The sequence below is a fragment of the Neovison vison genome, chromosome 7, assembly GCF_020171115.1.
Source record: "Neovison vison isolate M4711 chromosome 7, ASM_NN_V1, whole genome shotgun sequence".
NCBI lineage: Eukaryota > Metazoa > Chordata > Mammalia > Carnivora > Mustelidae > Neogale > Neogale vison.
In genome coordinates this window covers 26,992,683-27,011,535 of record NC_058097.1, presented here as the reverse complement: position 1 = coordinate 27,011,535, position 18,853 = coordinate 26,992,683, and the positions used below count along the sequence as shown (strand labels likewise).

At 54.9% G+C, this 18,853-nt stretch overlaps 1 protein-coding gene across 6 annotated transcripts in view; it reads left to right on the top strand.

Annotated features, from left to right (window-relative positions):
- The first annotated feature begins 9,912 nt into the window (after positions 1-9,912).
- The window catches only part of SLC12A3 (solute carrier family 12 member 3), a 36,163-nt gene continuing 27,222 nt past the window's right edge, over positions 9,913-18,853 (top strand). For 4 of the 6 annotated variants that reach the window (XR_006385463.1, XM_044256098.1, XM_044256096.1 and 1 more), the window contains exons 1-8: positions 9,913-10,218; positions 10,664-10,810; positions 12,153-12,228; positions 12,930-13,025; positions 13,320-13,459; positions 13,805-13,915; positions 15,064-15,175; positions 15,374-15,504. Coding sequence is in view for 5 of the 6 variants with exons in the window: in XM_044256098.1 (XP_044112033.1) it covers positions 9,946-10,218; positions 10,664-10,810; positions 12,153-12,228; positions 12,930-13,025; positions 13,320-13,459; positions 13,805-13,915; positions 15,064-15,175; positions 15,374-15,504 (1,086 nt within the window). In the remaining variant the exon portion in view is untranslated. The remainder of the gene's footprint in view (positions 10,219-10,663; positions 10,811-12,152; positions 12,229-12,929; positions 13,026-13,319; positions 13,460-13,804; positions 13,916-15,063; positions 15,176-15,373; positions 15,505-18,853) is intronic. The other 2 variants (XM_044256099.1, XM_044256097.1) reach the window with 1 other exon arrangement.

Here is an 18,853-nt window from a genome sequence, read left to right as displayed (position 1 = left end):
CACGACCTGAGCCAAAGGCAGAGGCTTTAACTGAGCCACCTAGGTGCCCCAGGACAGGTGTTTTTTGCTCTCTTGGACAGTATCTGCCTGCTTTTGACCTGGAGGTGTGTTTCCAAGGTCTGGGCTTCGATTTCATTTGGGAATATGCAAATGACCGAGGAGGTGGGAGGTGTTCATCTCTCTGCACGAGGGGGCGACCTTGTCCTGGTGAGAAGCTCTGGAGTGATTCTGCTCCAGGGGCTTAGTGGCCTGGTGTTCTGTCCCTGAAGGGGCTTCCCAGGACAGTTTCAGCCCACTCCGTTTGCATGGGGTCCCTCAACTTGCTCTGGTCCTTGGAGCTTATGGCAAGCCATTTCCTGATGAGTCACCTGGGAATTGGGGCCTCATACAAGTGCCACACACCCCCTTGTTGGGTTTAGTGGTCTCTCCCAGGACCCTGCAGCACCTCCCAGAGCAGGAAGTAAGTGAGGGAAACTGTCGAGGGTAGTGGAGGCAGATGGAGAGAGGGTGCCTGGGGCGGACAGCAGCCCTATTGTCTGTCTGGGTCTCAGAGTTAGAGGCTCTACTGTGGAACCTTGTGAAATGCCACCCAAATGAGGACCCACTGTGGGTCTGTGGGTGAGCCATCTTGCTATCTGCCTGACAGATAAACTGGCTTGTCTTTTCAGGAAAATTAAACCAAACCATAGAGGGCACTTCTGTTCCTCAAATACAGATGTTTGGGATGTGGCCCTCTGGTGGCCAGCAGCTATCAATAGCACAAACTGCGCAAGAAGGATTTCTAGAACTCCAAGAACAGCTCTGTCAGGAAAGGGAGAGAGCTCAGCACCAGGGCAGGCAGGGAGAGAGGGCAAGGAAGATGGGAAAACAGCCCCAAGCCCCTTCTTCACCTCTGGGTGATAGAATGACCAAGGACAAGTTGTCTGACGGCTCTAAACCAGTTTGCTCAGGTAGAAGGTCAGGTTAGAGTTCTTAGAACTCACCTCCCTATTGCTGGTCACAACGTGGACCCTCCAGAAAAGTTAATGTTGGCCGCCCTGCTCCCAGCCTCCTTTAGACAGGTCTCTGGGGCTCTAGGTATATCCTCTGCCATTGGCTTCTGTCGTCCTCAACAGGTTCTTCATATGGGTGTGGGTTAGATCAAATTACCCCCACTCTAGGGATGGCCTTTATTAAAAAAAAAAAAAAAAAAACATTAGGTCAAAATTGGTAGGCTAAAACTTTGCTATTAGGTGACAGACATTGACAGGTCAAGTTCAGCTTGTTATTCCTATTGATTCAGTGACTTCAGTGCTAAGTGGAGAATGTCGGAGCATCTACCCTGTGCCCCAGGCACACAGTGGTGAAATGAACCCAGGTCCTGCCCTCAAGGAGGTTGCATTTTACTGGAGTGAGACCCATAGCAAAGATCATTTTCCTGTAGCTTCCCTCAGCCAATCAACCCTCACCAGAGGCCTTGGGGCTAAGAGCTGTGGAGCATTTTTGAGACTGAGGCTCAGTCCCTGCTTAAGCTCACAGTGTGGTTGAGGAAAGAGATAAGCAGGTGTGTGTGCACACACTCACAGCCCCACCATAATGAAATAGGAAGCTTTAAGAAATGCCGCAAGACAAAGCCAGCTAAAGAAGGTCCCAGGCAGGATTTCCTGTGGCTGGGGGATGCGGGAGCCATCTGCAAGTGACCAGGATTCAGACCCGTAGACATGGGGGGAGGGTGTGGCTGTGGCTGCCATGCTACCCCAGGACACAGTGAACGCCACTGACTCCCCTTCTAGCCCAGCACCCACCAGCCGGGTCGTGCAGCTGTTCATCTCTCCCACCCTCTTGAAGCAGGCACAACAGCAAGACTCAGGTGAGTTGAAGGGCCCTGGAGCCCAGTGGAGACCTGCCAGGCCTCCTCTTCAGCCATTCCTGGCCAAGCATCTTGATCAAGAGGTGAGTATGTGGGACTGGGGGGCCCCTGGGGGAGGTGTGGTCCCAAGGCAGAGAGATGGAGGGTGGTCTGATTTGGGGGCACACACTTGTGTATACAAATCAGTCATTTAAAGGCTTCTTGCTGGCCTTGGGCAGTAAATTCAGCCCAAAAGCCTGGTGGCTTGCTTTTGTAATCCCATGTCTACCCAGGAGAAAAAGCTCTTTAAAAACCTTTACAATGCAGAAGATAGTTTTTAAGAAACTCTGAATCAGCATTACCTTTATGAAGAAGAGCCATACTTTGTGCTGCACATGGCCTCTGTCAACGCATCTTTCCTCGAGCTTCTAGTTCTGGCTCTGCCATTCTCAGCCCTGGCTATGCATTAAAATCACCCAGGGGGCTCTTAAAACTACTGATACCTGAGGCCCTGCTTCAAGGCCCTGCGCCCTGAGCTTCTGCCTTAGTTGGCCTGGGGAGAGGCCTACACAGTGATTGAAGTTTTCTTTAAAAGCTCCCCAGATTATTTTCCCTGGGTCAAGAACCCTTGTTCTGGCTGAAAGCAGAGAGTAGTCAAACTCTAGGCCTCTCTAAGTATGGAAGCCCCTCCCCCACTTCTCAACACAGGTTTTCAGTAAATCCTAGAATGTCTAAGGTGTACTAAATAGGAAGATAAAAACTCTGACTGGTTAGGGAAAATAAGCTTTGCACTCTAGCCCATTGGGTCAGCTTGCCCATCATGGACAAGGTCAAGGGCAGCTGCCCAGCACAGTCTTTCATGTTAGGTAGCTAACCAGGGAAAATTAACATCCATTGAAGAGCAGATTTTTGGAGGTGGGGGGGTGGTGGGTAGGGCACACGTTTCGCAGGAAAGCACAAGTGAACGACCTTCTGACAACTGTGATTGAATCCCTGTGAGTGTCCAACTGCCCCCAGCCTTCCTGCGTCCACCATCGGCAGACACATGCCTTGACGGGTCTTGCCCTGAGCCTCTCTAGTGCATATGCTCCATGGTTCTGCTAACATCTCCCTAGGGGTCAGGACGCAACTTCCATTCCTAGCCCCTCAAACTCCCTGTTCTGGGGCTCCATACCCTGTGGGACCCCCACCCAGCCAGAGGACCCAATCTGGAGGGGAGATTGCCCTGGGATGGAACCCATCTCCCCTCATTGGCACAAATGCAGCCTCAGTGGCAACTGTCACCCTGTACCCAATCCCTGGGGGCAGGGTAACCAAGGCAGGAGATCCCTCGGGATTCTGCCTTGAGACATGAAGGTGGTCAGCAGCTTATTTGAAGTATTCATGAAGAGACAATGGTGGAGGGAGGAGCCTGTCCCACTCTGAGCTTCTAGGATTCTCTGAATGTGTCATGCCTTTACATGCCACTTTTGTCAAAGCCTGAGCTCTGATGACTGCAAAAGACCAAAGCCAACTCTCTTTGGGGTTCTAAGTCCTAATCCTGAGCAACTCTTCCTATCACTTCTCCTGTACCCCAGTTTTTTGTTGTTGTTTAATAAGCTTTAGCAGCTACCCTTACCAGAAAGTGCTGTCGTAAACAGGCGGGGGGTGGCTTGGTTTTCTCCCCCTTTTCTTTCCTGGTACCTGAAGAGCTGGGATAAAATTATATACATTATTATTTACATTGCAGAGCTCCATTAATGTCCTCTAAAATCCGTCTTTCATTCCCTCTCCTGATCATCACAAAGCCCACTGGCTGAGAGGAATTATCCATTTGACGATGAAACTAAGGCATGCAGGGCTGAGGTCATAAGGTAGGTGGTGCAGAGCCAAAGCCAGGTGTCTTTGGCTTACATCCTCCCTACTACCTCCATGTGTCTAGGGCTGGGCCCAGCTTGGGGGGCAGGATGGAGGAGCTGAGCACTAAAAGGCAGCTCTGTGATTCTAGGGCCCTTGATCCCAGCTCTGGAAGCTCCTGGGCTCCTTGAAAAGACCCATGGAAGAGTATTCTGATTAGAAATACACTGTGGAATCCAGAATCCAGCAGAATAACTGTGATTCTCATATTGCTTTTAAGAAAAGCAAAAGGGGTTACAGTAAACTTAGGAAAGCTAAAGATGTATTTAAAAATGAAAGGTTAGTCTCTAGAGCTCAGAGGTTGGAGCACTGGTCTTATAAGAGAAGCTGGGGGCAGGAGAGACAATGGGTTTGGCTTCTTGGTCTCCTGGAGAGCATGTTGGCAGAGCCATCAGGTTAGAAGGACATGTGGTTGTATCTGTTACTACAGGACTGAATTTTTGTTAGAATAATGGCTTCCGTTTGTGTTGGTGTGACTGGACTGACCTTGGGCCAGCCCTGCATCGGTGATCTGCTCAGCTAAACCTGGATGGAGGGGTAAATTGTTGCTAGACATTCCTTTTCTTTATGAGAAAGGGAAGAGGAGGAAAAATGAAATCTCACCCTTTCATTGACTATTGATCATAATCGAGCTTTTTGCCTTGCCTCCAGGAAGCTCCAAGCTGACATATAACACCCTCCCTCCTTAAATGATTGCTTATTTCTTTTGACCTTTGTTCTGACTATGCTATTACATATATCCCACTCCATTGTCCCAGCCGGAGGCAATCGTCCCTCCTCTGAATCCAGGATTCATGCCCTCATGCCTTTGGCTTTGCCTCTTCTGATGAACTATATGCCTCTTGAGAATGGTGATCATGCCTTGTCCTTCTGTGCATCCTCCAAACTAGTCAGACTGTGTCTAATACATTATTAATTTCTACAATTACTTGTAGAACAAATGTTGACTCAACCAGTTTAAAAAAAAAAAAAAAAAGGCATGTGTGACCACGAAGGAAAAGAACAAGGAGTCCCTCCTTTAACAATGGAAATATCTTATCAAATATCTCTTTTGCTTTAGCTGCCAGCAGCTTCATGGTACTTGAGTATCCAACTGCTAAGAACATTTGTCTGGTAGAAGAACCAGGCCTGCCACAGGCACGCTTAGGCTTGGGAGAAATCTTTGTTTCTTGGGCCTGGCTGCTGGAGGGGTTGCGGTCTGGCCTCTGGCTTCCCAGGGCCTTCCCAGGGCCCAGCACCTCCACAGCTGTTCTGCCCCCTGCCCCGCCCTCACACGGGACAGGGTGTGTGTGTGCTCTCCCCTTCCCTGACCATCCAGTCTGTAAGCCCCCCGCGGGCAGGGACCCGGCCTCCCTCCCTCGTTCGCAGCTCCAGCCCGGTTCTGCACTGGCCACCTGCCGGGGAGGCTGTCCTGAGCCGCGGAGCCGCATCCGGAGCAGGAAGCCGGCCGACTGCTGGTGTGGTGCTGCAGCTGGTGTTGTGAATCAGGCCGACGAGCAGCGCATCCTCTTACCCGGCTATTTCACGACACCAGGGTTGCATCATACCCATCCTCTCCGGGCGAGCCTCGTGGGACCGGGCGGCCACAGACGCGGGTGTCGGGCGACGTGTGGTGGGCTGGGCGGGGTGGGGGGGCAGGTCTGTGTGTGAAAGATTGGTCCCTTTGGTTCCCTAGGTCTCCGTCAGCCTGCCCCTTAGGATCACCCGGGGAGCCTTCCAAAAACCCGGAGCCCAGCCCCTCACCCCTTCCTCTGCCCCAGGCCCCTAGGTTCTCCAGGGTGGAGCGAGAGTCTGTGTTCTTTAGGGGTTCCCGTGCGATGCCCGAGCGCAGTCAGGGGTGAGCCCAGGGCTCCTTGCTGGGCTGCTGCCATGGCCACTCCATGCCCTCCCCGGCCCTGCTCTTTCCACCTTGCACGGCTCACACCACAACTGCTGCTCCCCAGCAGCTTTCCAGAAATAGATGGCGTCCAATACTCTGGGACAAAAGCCAGGCTCCTTCCCCTGGCCTTTACCAGGTTTCCCTGTTCAGGAATGATGCTGCCATTTCCCCCACACGGCCCCTTCTTCTGTCAAATGCCTGCCCTTCGTGAATCCCTGTGCTGGTTCTGTCAGCTCTGCCTTCACAATATACTTCATCTCCCAACACCCCTCACCACCCCACCACCCACAGCTGCTTCCCTGGCCTGGCCACCACCACGGGGCACCTGCGGTGGCCCCTGACTAGCAGCCTTGCCTCCCTCCATCTATCCTCCATATAACAGCCAAAGTGATCTTTGACAATTAGAAATCTGACCATCCCATAGTAGAGTAAAAACTTCTGACCCTAGTTTCCAAGGCCCTATGTTCCCCCTTTCATGTCTCACACCCCATCTCCTGGGTCCTTCTGCTCCACCACACCGACGACCTCTTTGCTATCTTGAAGCTCCAACTGCACTCTGATCCCAGGGCCTTTGCATATGCTCTCCCCTCCATCTGGAAGCCCCAAACTAATACCTATCATGTATGGGCGACTCCTTCTCATTGTTGGAGCTCAGCTCAAATTTCTCATTCTCAGAGAGGCCTAAATGTCCCTCCTAACTTTTTATTTTTAAAGCTTAGTTTTCTTAATAGCAGTTATCACTAAATGTATTATAAGTATTGTTTACTGTCTGTCTCCCCACTAGAATGTGAGCTCCAGAAGGGCAGGGTCTTTGTCTTGTTTTCTGTGGTGCCTCCCTTACCTAGCACAGGGCATGGTATGCAGTAGGCACTCAATAAATGTGTGTGAATGAAGAAACATCTTATATTTCCCCCCTTTCTTCCCTCCACCCCTGATCCCCATGGCATTGTGTGCTTCAGACCTGGACACGCCTTCCCTTGCACTGATCCCAGAATCCCTTCCCTCTCCTGGGCAGTTGCCACGATCACCTAGTTGGCCTGTCTTCCAGGCAAGGCTATGAATTCCAGTGCTGATACACAGGAGGAGCCCAATAAATGCTTAAGTGGCTCTGTGGCCTTGAAGACAGGAGCCCCTGAGGTCCAGAGGTTATAGCAGAAAACCCCCGTCCTGACCATTTCAGCCCTGTGTCTGGGGTTTTCACTTCTGGGGAGTTTCCTGACCACTGAGCCCTTAGTTCCTTTTCCTGCCTCTGTTCCCCTTCCCCCTGAGAAGGGGGAGACTCAGGGAGCCCTACTGCTCTCAGCTGGGAGTGACACTGACGAGCTGAGTCATACCTCACACCAATGCAGCCATTGATTCCGTTCTGCTGCTGAGGCTCATCCCAGGCAGGTGACTTGTTCGAAGTCACGCGGAGACTGAAGCCTGAGTGAGCTTGAGACTCAGTCCCAGGGTTTTCATCAGTTTGGGCTCCACCAGACTCTGAATCCTGGTTCCCGGCCCCGCAGGGCTCAGGAAGCCTTGTGGAAGCTGAAGTCTGAGCCATCACCATGGCCCCCACCTGGAAGGGTGTCTCTGATTGAATGACATGCCTCCCACATGCAAGAATCCCCTTCCCTGGGGATTTGGGGCAAGGTATCCTGATGGTCTCTTCAGCTCGTTACATTGCTAAGCCCTTTAAAGGGTCCTGTTTATAAAACTCCCACCTCACCCCCAGAGAGAAGAGGAAGAGCAGAAAAGATTTCTTGAAGCAGCAAGATTCTCCCTCTGGGGCCAGAAGGGACCCTGGAGCTGACCCGGGTCTGCATTTCATGGAGGGAGGAAGAAGTTACTTGTCCAAGGTCACCCCGCAAATCTGTGGCCCCTCTCTCTGTGACCCCAGTGCTGCTGGAAACCAGCCCTGGCCCCTTCTGGCCCCTTCCTTTCCTGAGATGCTAATCAGGAAATTTCCACAGTTGCTCCAGGGACAGGGTGTGTAGGATTGGTGAAAGGGGGTGTTGGGCCACTGTGACTTTTGCCCATCAAGTGGCAGCTGAAAGGTGAGAGAATGATAAGATCAGCCCAGAGGCGCCATGTGGGGGAATGAGTAACTTGCCGGCCTCTCTCTGACCGGACTGGAGTGAGGGCCACTGTGAAGGTAGAAAACTGACCTGGAGTCCTCACCTCTGAGCCTTCCGCCCCACTGCCAGCCAGTGGGGGCGTGAAGACACGCTTCTCCAGAAGCCTCTCTGAGGGGGGCTAGAGATCCTGCGAAGGGGGTAGGCTGGCCTGAGGGGTCATTAAGAGGAGCTCCAGGAAGAGTCTTTTTAAAAATGAGAACACATGAAGATACATGAACTTTGCAAAAAGCTACACAGTGATCATAACCTTTTGGGTTTGTCATTAAGGGCCTGTCATCCCCAGCTCCCCTCTGTGTCTGGTTGAGCTGGGAGAAGGCCGGGAGCCTCCCCTTGCAGCCCTGACTTGGGGTACCTCTGTCAGCTGAGGGTTTCTATCACAGCTTCTCTCTGTCCTCTTTGCTTCTTACTCCCCTTCAATATTCATTCAACAAACGTTTGTTGGGTACCTCCCCTGTGCTGTTCCAGTTGCTTGGGATTTTCAGTGAACAAGATAGGCCCAGACTCCTGTGCCCATGGGCTTGCCTTCTAGCCAGCTGGGCAAAATCTAGGTCCCCCTTCCCAGAAAAATGCACTTAGGTATAAAAGCTTGTCCACAATTGCGTGGGGCTCTTGGCCCCAGTTCAAGCACCGTCATCTTGGCGGGTGACTCCATAACACGGTTTGCTACTCCAGCACGGTCCAAGCATCTCCACCTGCCGCCTCCTGCCTGGCCTACAGTTGGGCACACCTGTCCTGGGCCCCTCTGGACCAGAGCATGAGGGCACAGGCAGGTCCCTCTGTAAGTTCTCAGTCAACTAAGGTTGACTTGCTGTTGGAGGTCATGGAGTCCAGAGAACTCTAGGCATCTCGGAGAGCCCAAGTCTGAGAGGCGGGGCAGAGAGGGAGAGAAAGCATGTCCCTCCATGTCCCTCCTGAGGATGGCTGGCACATGAGCATAAGCCAAGCTTAGTAGCCTGGAGCTGGCCGTGGCCTCCATCCATCCCCAGCCTCCAGAGAAGTGACTCATCCTTCAAGACAGGCTTCTGTCCCATCCCTGCCATCCCCACCCTGCCCCTCCTCCGGGGTGTCTCTCCCATTGCTGCCTTCACTCCACAGTTGGGCTGGGCTGCTTCCATGTCCTGTCCCCCATGCTCTCAGCAGCACCATCAGCGCACGCTCGCCTTCCCCCAGGTGGCACAGCAGACGCCCACCCCAGTAACTCAGCTCTGCTGTCAACTTTCAGGTTTCAACTTGGATTTCAACCCCCACTGCTGTAATAGCTCAGGTGCCTCTGGTGACCAGAAGGCTCTCCCACCAGCCCCGCACCCCCCATGCATTCAAGGGTTGGCTCAGCGAAGCCTCAGAGCCTCAGGGGTGGCCAAACAGACAGGGGCCTCTGGGCTGGCCTGGGGGAGCACTGTCTCCTTGGGCTCTGTAACCAGTATCCTGGAGGCAGACCCAAGTGTGTGGGCTGGTGACCCAGTCACCCTGTGGGCCACTGACCGGTGACAAGCCCCAGGGACTCATCAGTCCTCGGGCTGTGGCGGGGGGGGTGACCGATCACAGTTGGCACATGCTCAACTCTGGTTTGGGGGTGCTTGCCGGTGATGGTTTCTACACTCTGAGATGCCTTTGGAAGGGCAGGCACCACTGGGAGTCAGAGATCTAAATAAGAGAGACGAACCTGTTATATACATGTGTGTATCTTCTTCCTGGGTATCTTTTTGAAAGTCCTACCATTCATCTAGTCACAAATACTAAGTACCTCAAAAATACAACTAAATACCAGATACCAAAATGAGAGGTTTTGGAACCTGCCAAGGCTGGGACCTCAGGTCATTAGACTGTCCCCAGGGTCCCTCATAGGACTTCTAAGTGTCCCCTCTGGCGAGCACTCCTTCCTCGGGTCCTGCAGATGTCTTCTGCTCTCAGACTTGGAAGAGTGCCCCCCCACCACGCCCCGGGACCCAAAGCTCGGCATGTTTCTCCGTTTCCCGCTCTGTGTCTGGCGCTGGCCCAGCCCAGCCCTCGTGGTCCCTGGTAGGGCTGCTATCTCAGCGATCAAATGGTGGGCGGGACAGCAGGGGGCACGTGCTCTGCCTGCCGCTCTGTCCAGGGACCCCACTTGCCAGCCTTGGGCGGTTTGGACCAAACTCCATGCCTCCTCCCTGCTGTGGGCTCAGCCTATAAAGCCACCAGCATGTCCCTAACGACCCTGGCCCCCGCCCCTGCCGCCCAGAGCCGCAATGGCAGAGCTGCCGGCGTCCGAGATGCCGGGGGACCCCGCGCTATGCAGTGGGCGCTTCACCATCAGCACGCTGTTGGGGGGTGAGGAGCCCCCGCCGCCCACCGCCTACGACAGCAGCCACCTGACCCACGGCAGCACGTTCTACATGCGCACCTTTGGCTACAACACTGTCGATGTAGTCCCGGCCTACGAGCACTACGCCAACAGCGCCCTGCCGGGGGAGCCCCGAAAGGTCCGGCCCACGCTGGCCGATCTGCACTCCTTTCTCAAGGTAAGCACCAGCTCAAGGACTGGCCACTTTCCTGCCGTGTGACCTTGACCCACGTACCTCACTTCTCTGAATCTTGGCTCCATCACCCGGGCCATGGGGGCACCTGGGTGCTTCTTTGTGGGTTGGGACGCCTGCATGAAATGCGGGCGCGGAAGCTATAAAGCTCCGGACACATGTAGTAATGTTTTTTATGCAGTCGTTGACCACCCGATCAAAGAATCTTAGCCTCCCAGAGGTATAAGGAGCTTCCCGACAGTGGAAGGGCACAAACGGAGGCTGCGCGCACCTGAAAGGGAGCGCAAGGAGGTGGGAATGTGGCAGGTCTGCCGCGCAGGGGAGGCTCACCGCATTTGCTGCGGGGGAGGCTGGACTCTGGAGGGTGGAAGACAGGGAGCAGGATGGTCATGGCCCCTGCCCGCCTGACCTGTGGCCTCTGGGCTCCCAGCAGGAAGGCAGCCACCTGCATGCCCTGGCCTTTGACAGCCGGCCCAGCCATGAGATGACCGACGGACTGGTGGAAGACGAGGGAGGCACCAGCAGCGAGAAGAACCCTGGGGAGCCTGTGCGCTTTGGCTGGGTCAAGGGGGTGATGGTGAGTCGAGTGTGGATGGGATGCCCCAGAATGGAAGTGGGGAGAGAGAGCTCCATCCAGGCACAGCTCCGACTCTCAGGTCTTGGCGGCCAGGGTAGACCCAAGGCCCAGCCTGGGTCTGTCTCCCCATGGGCAGAGTGACTTCCAATTTTCCCTGGTTTTGTGCTTCCCAACCCCTATTTGCTCCCCAGATCGATACCTTGCCCTGGGAAAGATCTCTGGTTACTCACTTGTCCTGTGGCATTGGACAAGTTATTTAACTTGTCTGTGCCTCAGTTTCTTCACCTGTGAAATGATGAGCATTACGAGTTAATAACCTGAACGGCTTGGTTCAGGGCCCACTTTGGGATTATTAGAAGAAACTGTTTTCATCCACAGCCACCAGGGGGCAGCACTAAACACACAAATCCACAGGCCTGTTTTTGTCATTCTCAGTGATGGCAAAGGGGAGGTTTCCTGTAAGTGTACAGCACCAGTGAGTCTTCAAATAGCAAAAATCTAATGAACTTGGCTTTGGAAGGCTTTATGCGACTTTTCAGAGGGGATCGAATGAGAGTCAGAAGGTTTTGGTCCTGCTCTGAGAGGACAGTGTGTGGATTGTGCAGTAGAGGGAAGCCTGGGTTCTGACCTTACTCTGCCAACTGCCTGCTGGCTGTGTCTCCGTCTGGGGAGTAGGCATCTTCCTCCCAGGCTGTGGGGTCAGAGCCTGGTGGGGCCCCGTTCAGTATCTCTGAGCATAGAGAGGGCCTTAGAAGTCTCCCTGACTTGGAAATGCCACATGCTCCTGCTTCACCCCAAGAACTTGGCTGGGGCCAAACACCACATCAACACCCCCACCTCCCTGGAATTCAGTCTCAGCTCTAGCCTCTGGCTTTGCTTTAAATTTGGAAGCTGAAGTCACAGCAACCCAAGTGCTGTTTCTGCTTGTATGTGGGGCACTGTTTTAGCCGGTATTTGCCGAGCTCCTCCCAGAACCCGGGCCCTAGGGTAACAGCTCGCCACAAGGGCCATGGCTGGGGCTGGCAGACACAGGACCCTGGGCGTGGAGACGGTTGAGGTGTGATGATGCTTGCAGCCCGTGCTCTGACCCCAGTGGGAGGGCAGAAAAGTGGGTGGGAGGGGCAGGTGAATCTCTGGGTACCCCTCCTCTCCTTGCTCCACAGCACTAGGGGGCCATGGAGTAGGAGCGCAGTGAAGTGAGTAGAGCCAAGAAAGGACCCAGGTGTCCCCTAGGCCAACGTGCCCAATCCCATGCCATGACTGGGGACAGGGACTTATATTGTATGTTTGGGTGTGGGGTATTGGCCCATCCAGGTGGCCTCCAACTCTTCTCTCTTCCCAGATCCGTTGCATGCTCAATATCTGGGGTGTGATCCTCTACCTGCGGCTCCCCTGGATTACAGCCCAGGCAGGCATTGGTGAGCCACCTCTCAGGGGGAAGGGGAGGCTGTACCCGAGACCTGATCCTTCTGGGCCTCAGTCCTGAACTTGGGCTGCCGAGACCCCAGGCTTCTGTGGTGACAGATGTCAGGGAAGTGTGGCAGAGCAATCTAAACATGGAATCATCAGGCCTGAGGCCTCTCCCTGGCTCTCTTTGCCCTCAGTAGGTCGCTTAACCTCCCTATTGCCCAGCATCCAGGTTAGGAAACTGGGCTCTGGGCAGACACCAATGTTAGAGGGTAGCTCTGGTGCTGTGTGATCCTGGACAAGTTTCTTAGCCTCTCTGAGCCTCGGTTTCCTCATCAGTCAAATGGCACTGATGACTGTCCCTACCTGACAGACCTATTGTGGGGTTTCTATGATGTCTTTACAGCACAGGATTTGGCACCCAAAGGTGTTCATCGAGTGGTGATTATTTTTTATTACTGAAGGAGGGTGTCTTCCCTTCCATTCCTAATGATCCTTTTTATAGTGGCTCCACAGCTCCCTGGCTGTTCAGAATATACCAGGAGGGACACAGAGACCCATTTCTCAGATGAGAAAACCGAGGTTCGGGGAAAGGAGGTGACTTAGGTTGCATGGTGAACCATTCAGCTGACTCAGCTTCCTCGCATGGCCCTTCACCTGGGAAGTGCCCCAGCTGAGTTTCTATGGTGATCACCTCCCCCCCATCCCACAGTCCTGACCTGGATCATCATTTTGCTGTCGGTCACCGTGACCTCCATCACCGGCCTCTCCATCTCGGCCATCTCCACCAACGGCAAGGTCAAGTCAGGTGGGCCCCACCTCACCCCCAAGGCCCTCCCCTTTCTTGTTGCCTGTCTTTACCCTGGGAATGGGTCTCTGAGCCACTCCCCCACCCCATCCCCACCAAAACAGGGATGCCCCAGGCCACTCCCTCTGATTCCAGGTGAAGAATTTGGGCCCCCACGACGGCCTCAGTTATCCCCTGTGCTGTGAGCCATGGGGGTCCCATGGTTACCCTTTCCCAGCCCCAGCTTCTGCCTGTCCCAAGCCTGCCCCAGCCAGCTGTCTCCTGGTTTCATGGCCCCCGCTCTGTCCCCAATAGGTGGCACCTACTTTCTCATCTCCCGGAGCCTTGGCCCAGAGCTAGGGGGCTCCATTGGCCTCATTTTTGCTTTTGCCAATGCCGTGGGTGTGGCCATGCACACCGTGGGCTTCGCAGAGACCGTGCGGGACCTGCTCCAGGTGAAGCCAGAGGGAGCCCGGGCAGCCTAACTCACTCTTCCCCACCCCGTCTGGGTCAGTTTTATCTGTCAGGGACCACGGCCATGGTCTGACCACTGTGGGTGGTAATGATCTCTTCAAATAAAGGCCATTCCCAGACATCCCCCTCAGGGGTATGTGTTGCCTTTAGGGCTGACCTGTCTAGGCTCATGCAGCCCTGTGGGATGGGGGCCTGTTGGCAGGGAAGGGGTTTGTGTTTCTGTTTTGCTATGAGGGGTCCCCCATACTTGAGGCGAATCAACGTGGGGGAGTCTGGGGGGGGTGTTGAGAGGGCAGCGTGCAGCCTGGCCTGTGTCTCATGCCCAGGAGTATGGCACGCCCATCGTGGACCCCATCAATGACATCCGCATCATCGGTGTGGTCACCGTCACTGTGCTGCTGGCCATCTCCCTGGCTGGCATGGAGTGGGAGTCCAAGGTGAGGAGGGGAGGTTGGGAGCGGTCCATTGGAGAAGCAGGAGTTGTGGGGCCTGGGTCCCGGGCCTGGTTCTGCCTCTTCTCGGTGTATTAGCTTGGCTTCTGGCTCTGTGGTTGTGACAGACAGACCCTAAAGCACAGGGCCTTGAGCGAGAGTCATGTGGTTGTCTCTCCTGTAACATGCAGGTGTGTGTGGCTTGCAGGGCTCAGGCTCCCAGACCGTTTCTGTCCTGTGGCCTCTCCGTCCCTGGGAGTGGCTTCCATGTGCCTGCTCCACGGCGGCCACAGTCCAGTCAGCAGGGAGGGAATGGGGCCTTTTTCTTTTCCTTTCCAGGCCCTGCCCAGAAGCTGTGCATATCACTCTATGTACATCCCATCAGCCAGAACTCGGTCTCATGGCCACAGCTAAGCTCAGCAGGGCAGGGAGGAGTGTCCTCATGTGAACCCGTACCCAGCCAAAATTCAGAGGCGTGGCACTGTGGAAGGAGGGCGGAAGAACTATGGGCCATTGGTGGTCAGACTTGGCAGATCTGGCCTCTGACCTCTGCCCCTGCCTCACCTCTCTCCCCCTTCCTCTGGCTTCCAGCTCCACTGGCCTCCATCCTGGCTGAATGTCCCCAGCTTGTGCCCCGATAATTCTGCATCTCACTCCTCAGCCTCCTTTAGAACCCTTGAAGACACCTTCACAGGCTCTGCTAATGTCGTTCCCCACACAGTTCCCATCACACCCTCGTTCGTCCTCATATTTATCAGCAAGACAAGAGCCTTGCTATACCGCCAACTCCCAGAACGGGTCACGCAGCGTGAATGAATGAATGAATGAATGAAAGCAAGAGGGAGGGGGCGCCTGGGTGGCTCAGTGGGTTAAGGCCTCTGCCTTCGGCTCAGGTCATGGTCTCGGGGTCCTGGGATCGAGCCCCGCATCGGGCTCTCTGCTCTGCAGGGAGCCTGCTTCCTCCCCTCTCTCTGCCTGCCTCTCTGCCTACTTGTGATCTCTCTCTCTGTCAAATAAATAAATAAAATCTTTAAAAAAAAAAAAAAAAAAAAGAAAGCAAGAGGGAGGGAGGGACCCTGGGCAGGTTCTGTCCCACTGGGGCTCCCTGAGCAGGTGGGGCCAGGTCATCTGACTTCTAGGGTCCTTTATTCCAGGCCCAGGTTCTCTTCTTCCTTGTCATCATGGTCTCCTTTGCCAACTACTTGGTGGGGACGCTGATTCCCCCGTCTGAGGACAAGGCTTCCAAAGGCTTCTTCAGCTACCGGGGTACGTGCAGGTTGGGGCCCCTGCCCGTGGCTCCGGGGACAGGTACACTCTGCCCACCAATCTGCCCCATTCCGTGGGCACAGGGAGGATGGGACCCCCAATTCCCAGGACCAGAAGCGGCCAGAGAAGGGGAGCCTCCGGCCTGCCTGGCTGGGCCCAGCCTTCTGGGTGGCTCTGATTCAGGATTTGGTCTTCCAGCGGACATTTTTGTCCAGAACTTGGTGCCCGACTGGCGGGGCGCGGACGGCAGCTTCTTCGGGATGTTCTCCATCTTCTTCCCATCAGCCACGGGCATCCTTGCAGGAGCCAACATCTCCGGGGATCTCAAGGTGAGCAGAACGCCTGCCCTCCTGCCTCCTGGCCCTGTCGTACCAGGATCTCCCCTGGCCACTGAGGTTGGGCACTGAGACGGCAGGGTCCAAACCAACTCTGATCACCCCACTCAATTCTGAGGTTGTTGATTGACACAACTCTGCTCTAGGCCTGGAGGACCACCCTGAAACGGGCAGATCGCCTCCCTAGTTCCTGGGACTCTCAGCCTAAGGGGGAAGACTGAGCCAGCTTGACCTTCCAAAGCTGGTTCCTGCATGTCTCTGCTGGGCTGGCATCCTTTCAGGGCTCTCCGCTGTCTTGGTGCAGGCCACGTCTGCTCAAAGTTCGAGGCTCCGGCCCACCATTGCTGTGTCCCCTGCCCCAGCCCTGAGGATCAGCTGCTTTCCCTGTGTTGCCCGGCCTGCCTCTGTGTCTTGGTCTCTGCTCTCTCCCTGGGATGTCTGACCTTTGTTTCTTTACCTTGAGAAGTTCTGTTCCTCTTTCAGACAACCACCTCTACCCTTAAACCTCTCCCAGCCCTCTGTCAGAGTGTGGCTCCCCTAGCCTAATGACGCCAGACCATTTATGTGTCTCTTCCCCCTTCCGGTTCTCTTTATCTGGAGAACTGAGGCCTGCCTCTATGTCCCCATTCCCGGCTAAGTGTCAGACCCATGGTAGGTGCTCAGTACATGTTTGTTGAGTGAATAGTGGTGAAACGTATTGACTGGGAGCTTCAGAGCCAGAATACAAGGTGCTAGAAGGTGGGGAAGAAGGAGAGACGCATGTTGACAGGGGCTCCAGCAAAACTGGGTGGAGATGGGGCTGGGCCAGGGCTTTGAAAGCTGAGGAGGCTAGTGGTATCTTTGCCAGGGCAGGATCAAGGAGACAGATGGGATGCCAGTGGGGTGAATGGTGAGAACCTGGGTTGGTGCTGGGAACCCTTCCCCCCAGCCTCCAGTCCCACCTAAAAGGTGCTCTTTGATGTGTTTTCTTAAATGAATGAAGAATGGTGCCTTGGACTGTCTCCACCCCACCTGGCTCTAACCGGGGGTGCCCAGGTGGTACACAGCATGGCCAGGAAATCGGAGAGTAACTGTGTTTACCTGGCTCCTCTCCCTTCTCTGGGGAGCGAACAGCAGGGGCCTGGGCTACCTGCCTGCCTGGAGGTCCCTGCAGAGGTCAGTCTTGTGCTCAGACAGTCCAGGTCCCCTGCCAGCGCTCTGACAGATCATCGTAGCCTAGCCGTTTATCCACATGCTTTGTCCAGCCTCTCCAGTTACCAACCAGCACCATATGCAGGCATCAGGGCTAGGCAGCCGTCCTGGAACTGGGGAGTGGGGAGGAGGGGTGCACCTTAGCTCTGTCCTGAATGCCCTCAAGCCCTCCAGGGGCCATTTCCTCCTGGTTCCAGCCCTCAGCCCATTCTGTGAGACCGAGCATCCTCAGTACAGGAGCAGCTCTCATTCATGGAGACTTTAGGCAATCCTTTTAAACCTCTCTGGGCTTAGCTTTCCCAAATGTAAGAGGGGACCCGGAGCACCCCTCCCGCTTCCCAGAGCAGGGACTAAGGATTCTACCTGCTGATTTATGTGACGTGCTTCCAACAGTGTCCAGCACAGAGGAAGTATGGAGAAGCGCTGGTTGTCCAGGTCATGGCCATTTTCCCCATGTGGCTGCTGTGGGCCTCATTCTTTACAAACATGATCCTTGGCGAGGGGCAGCTAGCTGTGAGGGCTCGTCACCCGCACGTCAGAGAGGAGCAGACCAAGCTCAGAGGGGGCTGAGCATTGCCCAGGGCCACACTCCCACAGGTGGCAGAGGGGCTGGAATAAAGAGGCCTCAACTTCATCATGAACTTCCCGTCCATGAATAGTTTTTGAGCACCTGCTTTGTGCCAGTGTCATGTGGGAGCAGCAGTAAATAAAACACAAAGACGCCAATTCCAGTCCTCACGCAGCTGACATTCTGGTGAGAAAGAGACAACCAGTCCCTCAGTTAGTGACGTTCCCCAACCCTTTAGCACTCGTGGAGCAATCTCGTGACCATCGCCCCGTGCGATGGCCCAGAAAAGCTTTACTAGCTTCATTTTCTGCCAGGGAGACTGAGGCTCAGATTCAAGGGACTTCCTAGTGACTGCTGTCGGGTCTGTGTCCCACCTGCTTTCGGCCCAGGGCACAACACAGTCCCCCGTCCTACCTGCTCACATTTATGGGTCCTTCCTGTGGGCTGCGTTGATTCTCATCTCACAGAGTGGGGTTGGGGGGCATCACTGAGGCTCAGAGAGGTTAAGGAGCTTGTCCCAGCTCACACAGCCAGGAGGAGAGGCTGGGATGTGGACCCGCATGCGTCTGACTTGTGGCCAGGCTCAGAGATTTGGGGCCGAAATGTAGGAGCCGGAGGGAGGTCTAGTGTAGCCATCTCCCGGGACCATTTTAACAAATGACCACAAATGCTGCGGCTTAAAACAACAGACATTTATTCTTGCTCGGATCTGGAAGCCAAAGTCCAGAATAAAGGTGTCAAGGGCCGTGCTCCCTGTAAAGGCTCTCTGGAAGACTCTCCTCTCCCAGCTTCTGGCGGCTCCAACAGTCCTTCCCATTCCTTGCCATGGATCTGTGTCTCTGTCGTCTCCACCACTGTCTTCCCACGGCCTCCTTCCCTCTGTGTGTCCTTGCCTGTTCTTACAGGAACACCTGTTGCTGGATTTAAGGCCCACCTGACCGAGTAGGACCTCAGCTTAACTAATTACATTTTGCAAAGACCCTATTTCCAAATAAGATCATATTCTGAAGTTCTGGGTGAACATGAATTTCGGGGGGCACCATCCAACTCCCTAGAGGTGGGATGGGAAGTTGAGCCGGCCAGCTGGCCTAGAGACCAGGGACTCTGTGTGCTTGACCTGGTTGAGCCATCCTGGTGTCCCCAGCAGGGTTGGCAGGGCCCCCATAGCTGAGACCTCAGGGGACCTGGAAACTCCAGAGCCCTCGGCCCCCCTCCAGCTCTGCCCCTCTGTTTTCACTTTGCTCTGCCCTACTCATCCCTCCCTCCCAGCCCCCGGCCCTCAGAGCCACCCCAGTTGTCCCCTCCACGAGGAGGCCTTTTGTGGTTCCTGCCATGTTGCTCTCCCCCCGCCCCTTGGTCTCCAGTTTACTTCAGTCTGCTCCGTGACAAGGGCCATCTGCCCCATGTCGGCAGGATCCTGGGGCCTCCCTGGGGCCTCCAGAGTGGGGCCAGCCCTTGGTCATTCACTGTCCGACCATCAGCTCCAACTTGGGCTTCCAAGTGTCTGAGGCAGAGACCTGGGTTGTTGCCAGCCTTGTTTGGACCCACCTGTAACACTGAACAACGTCATGGTCCCTCCAAGCT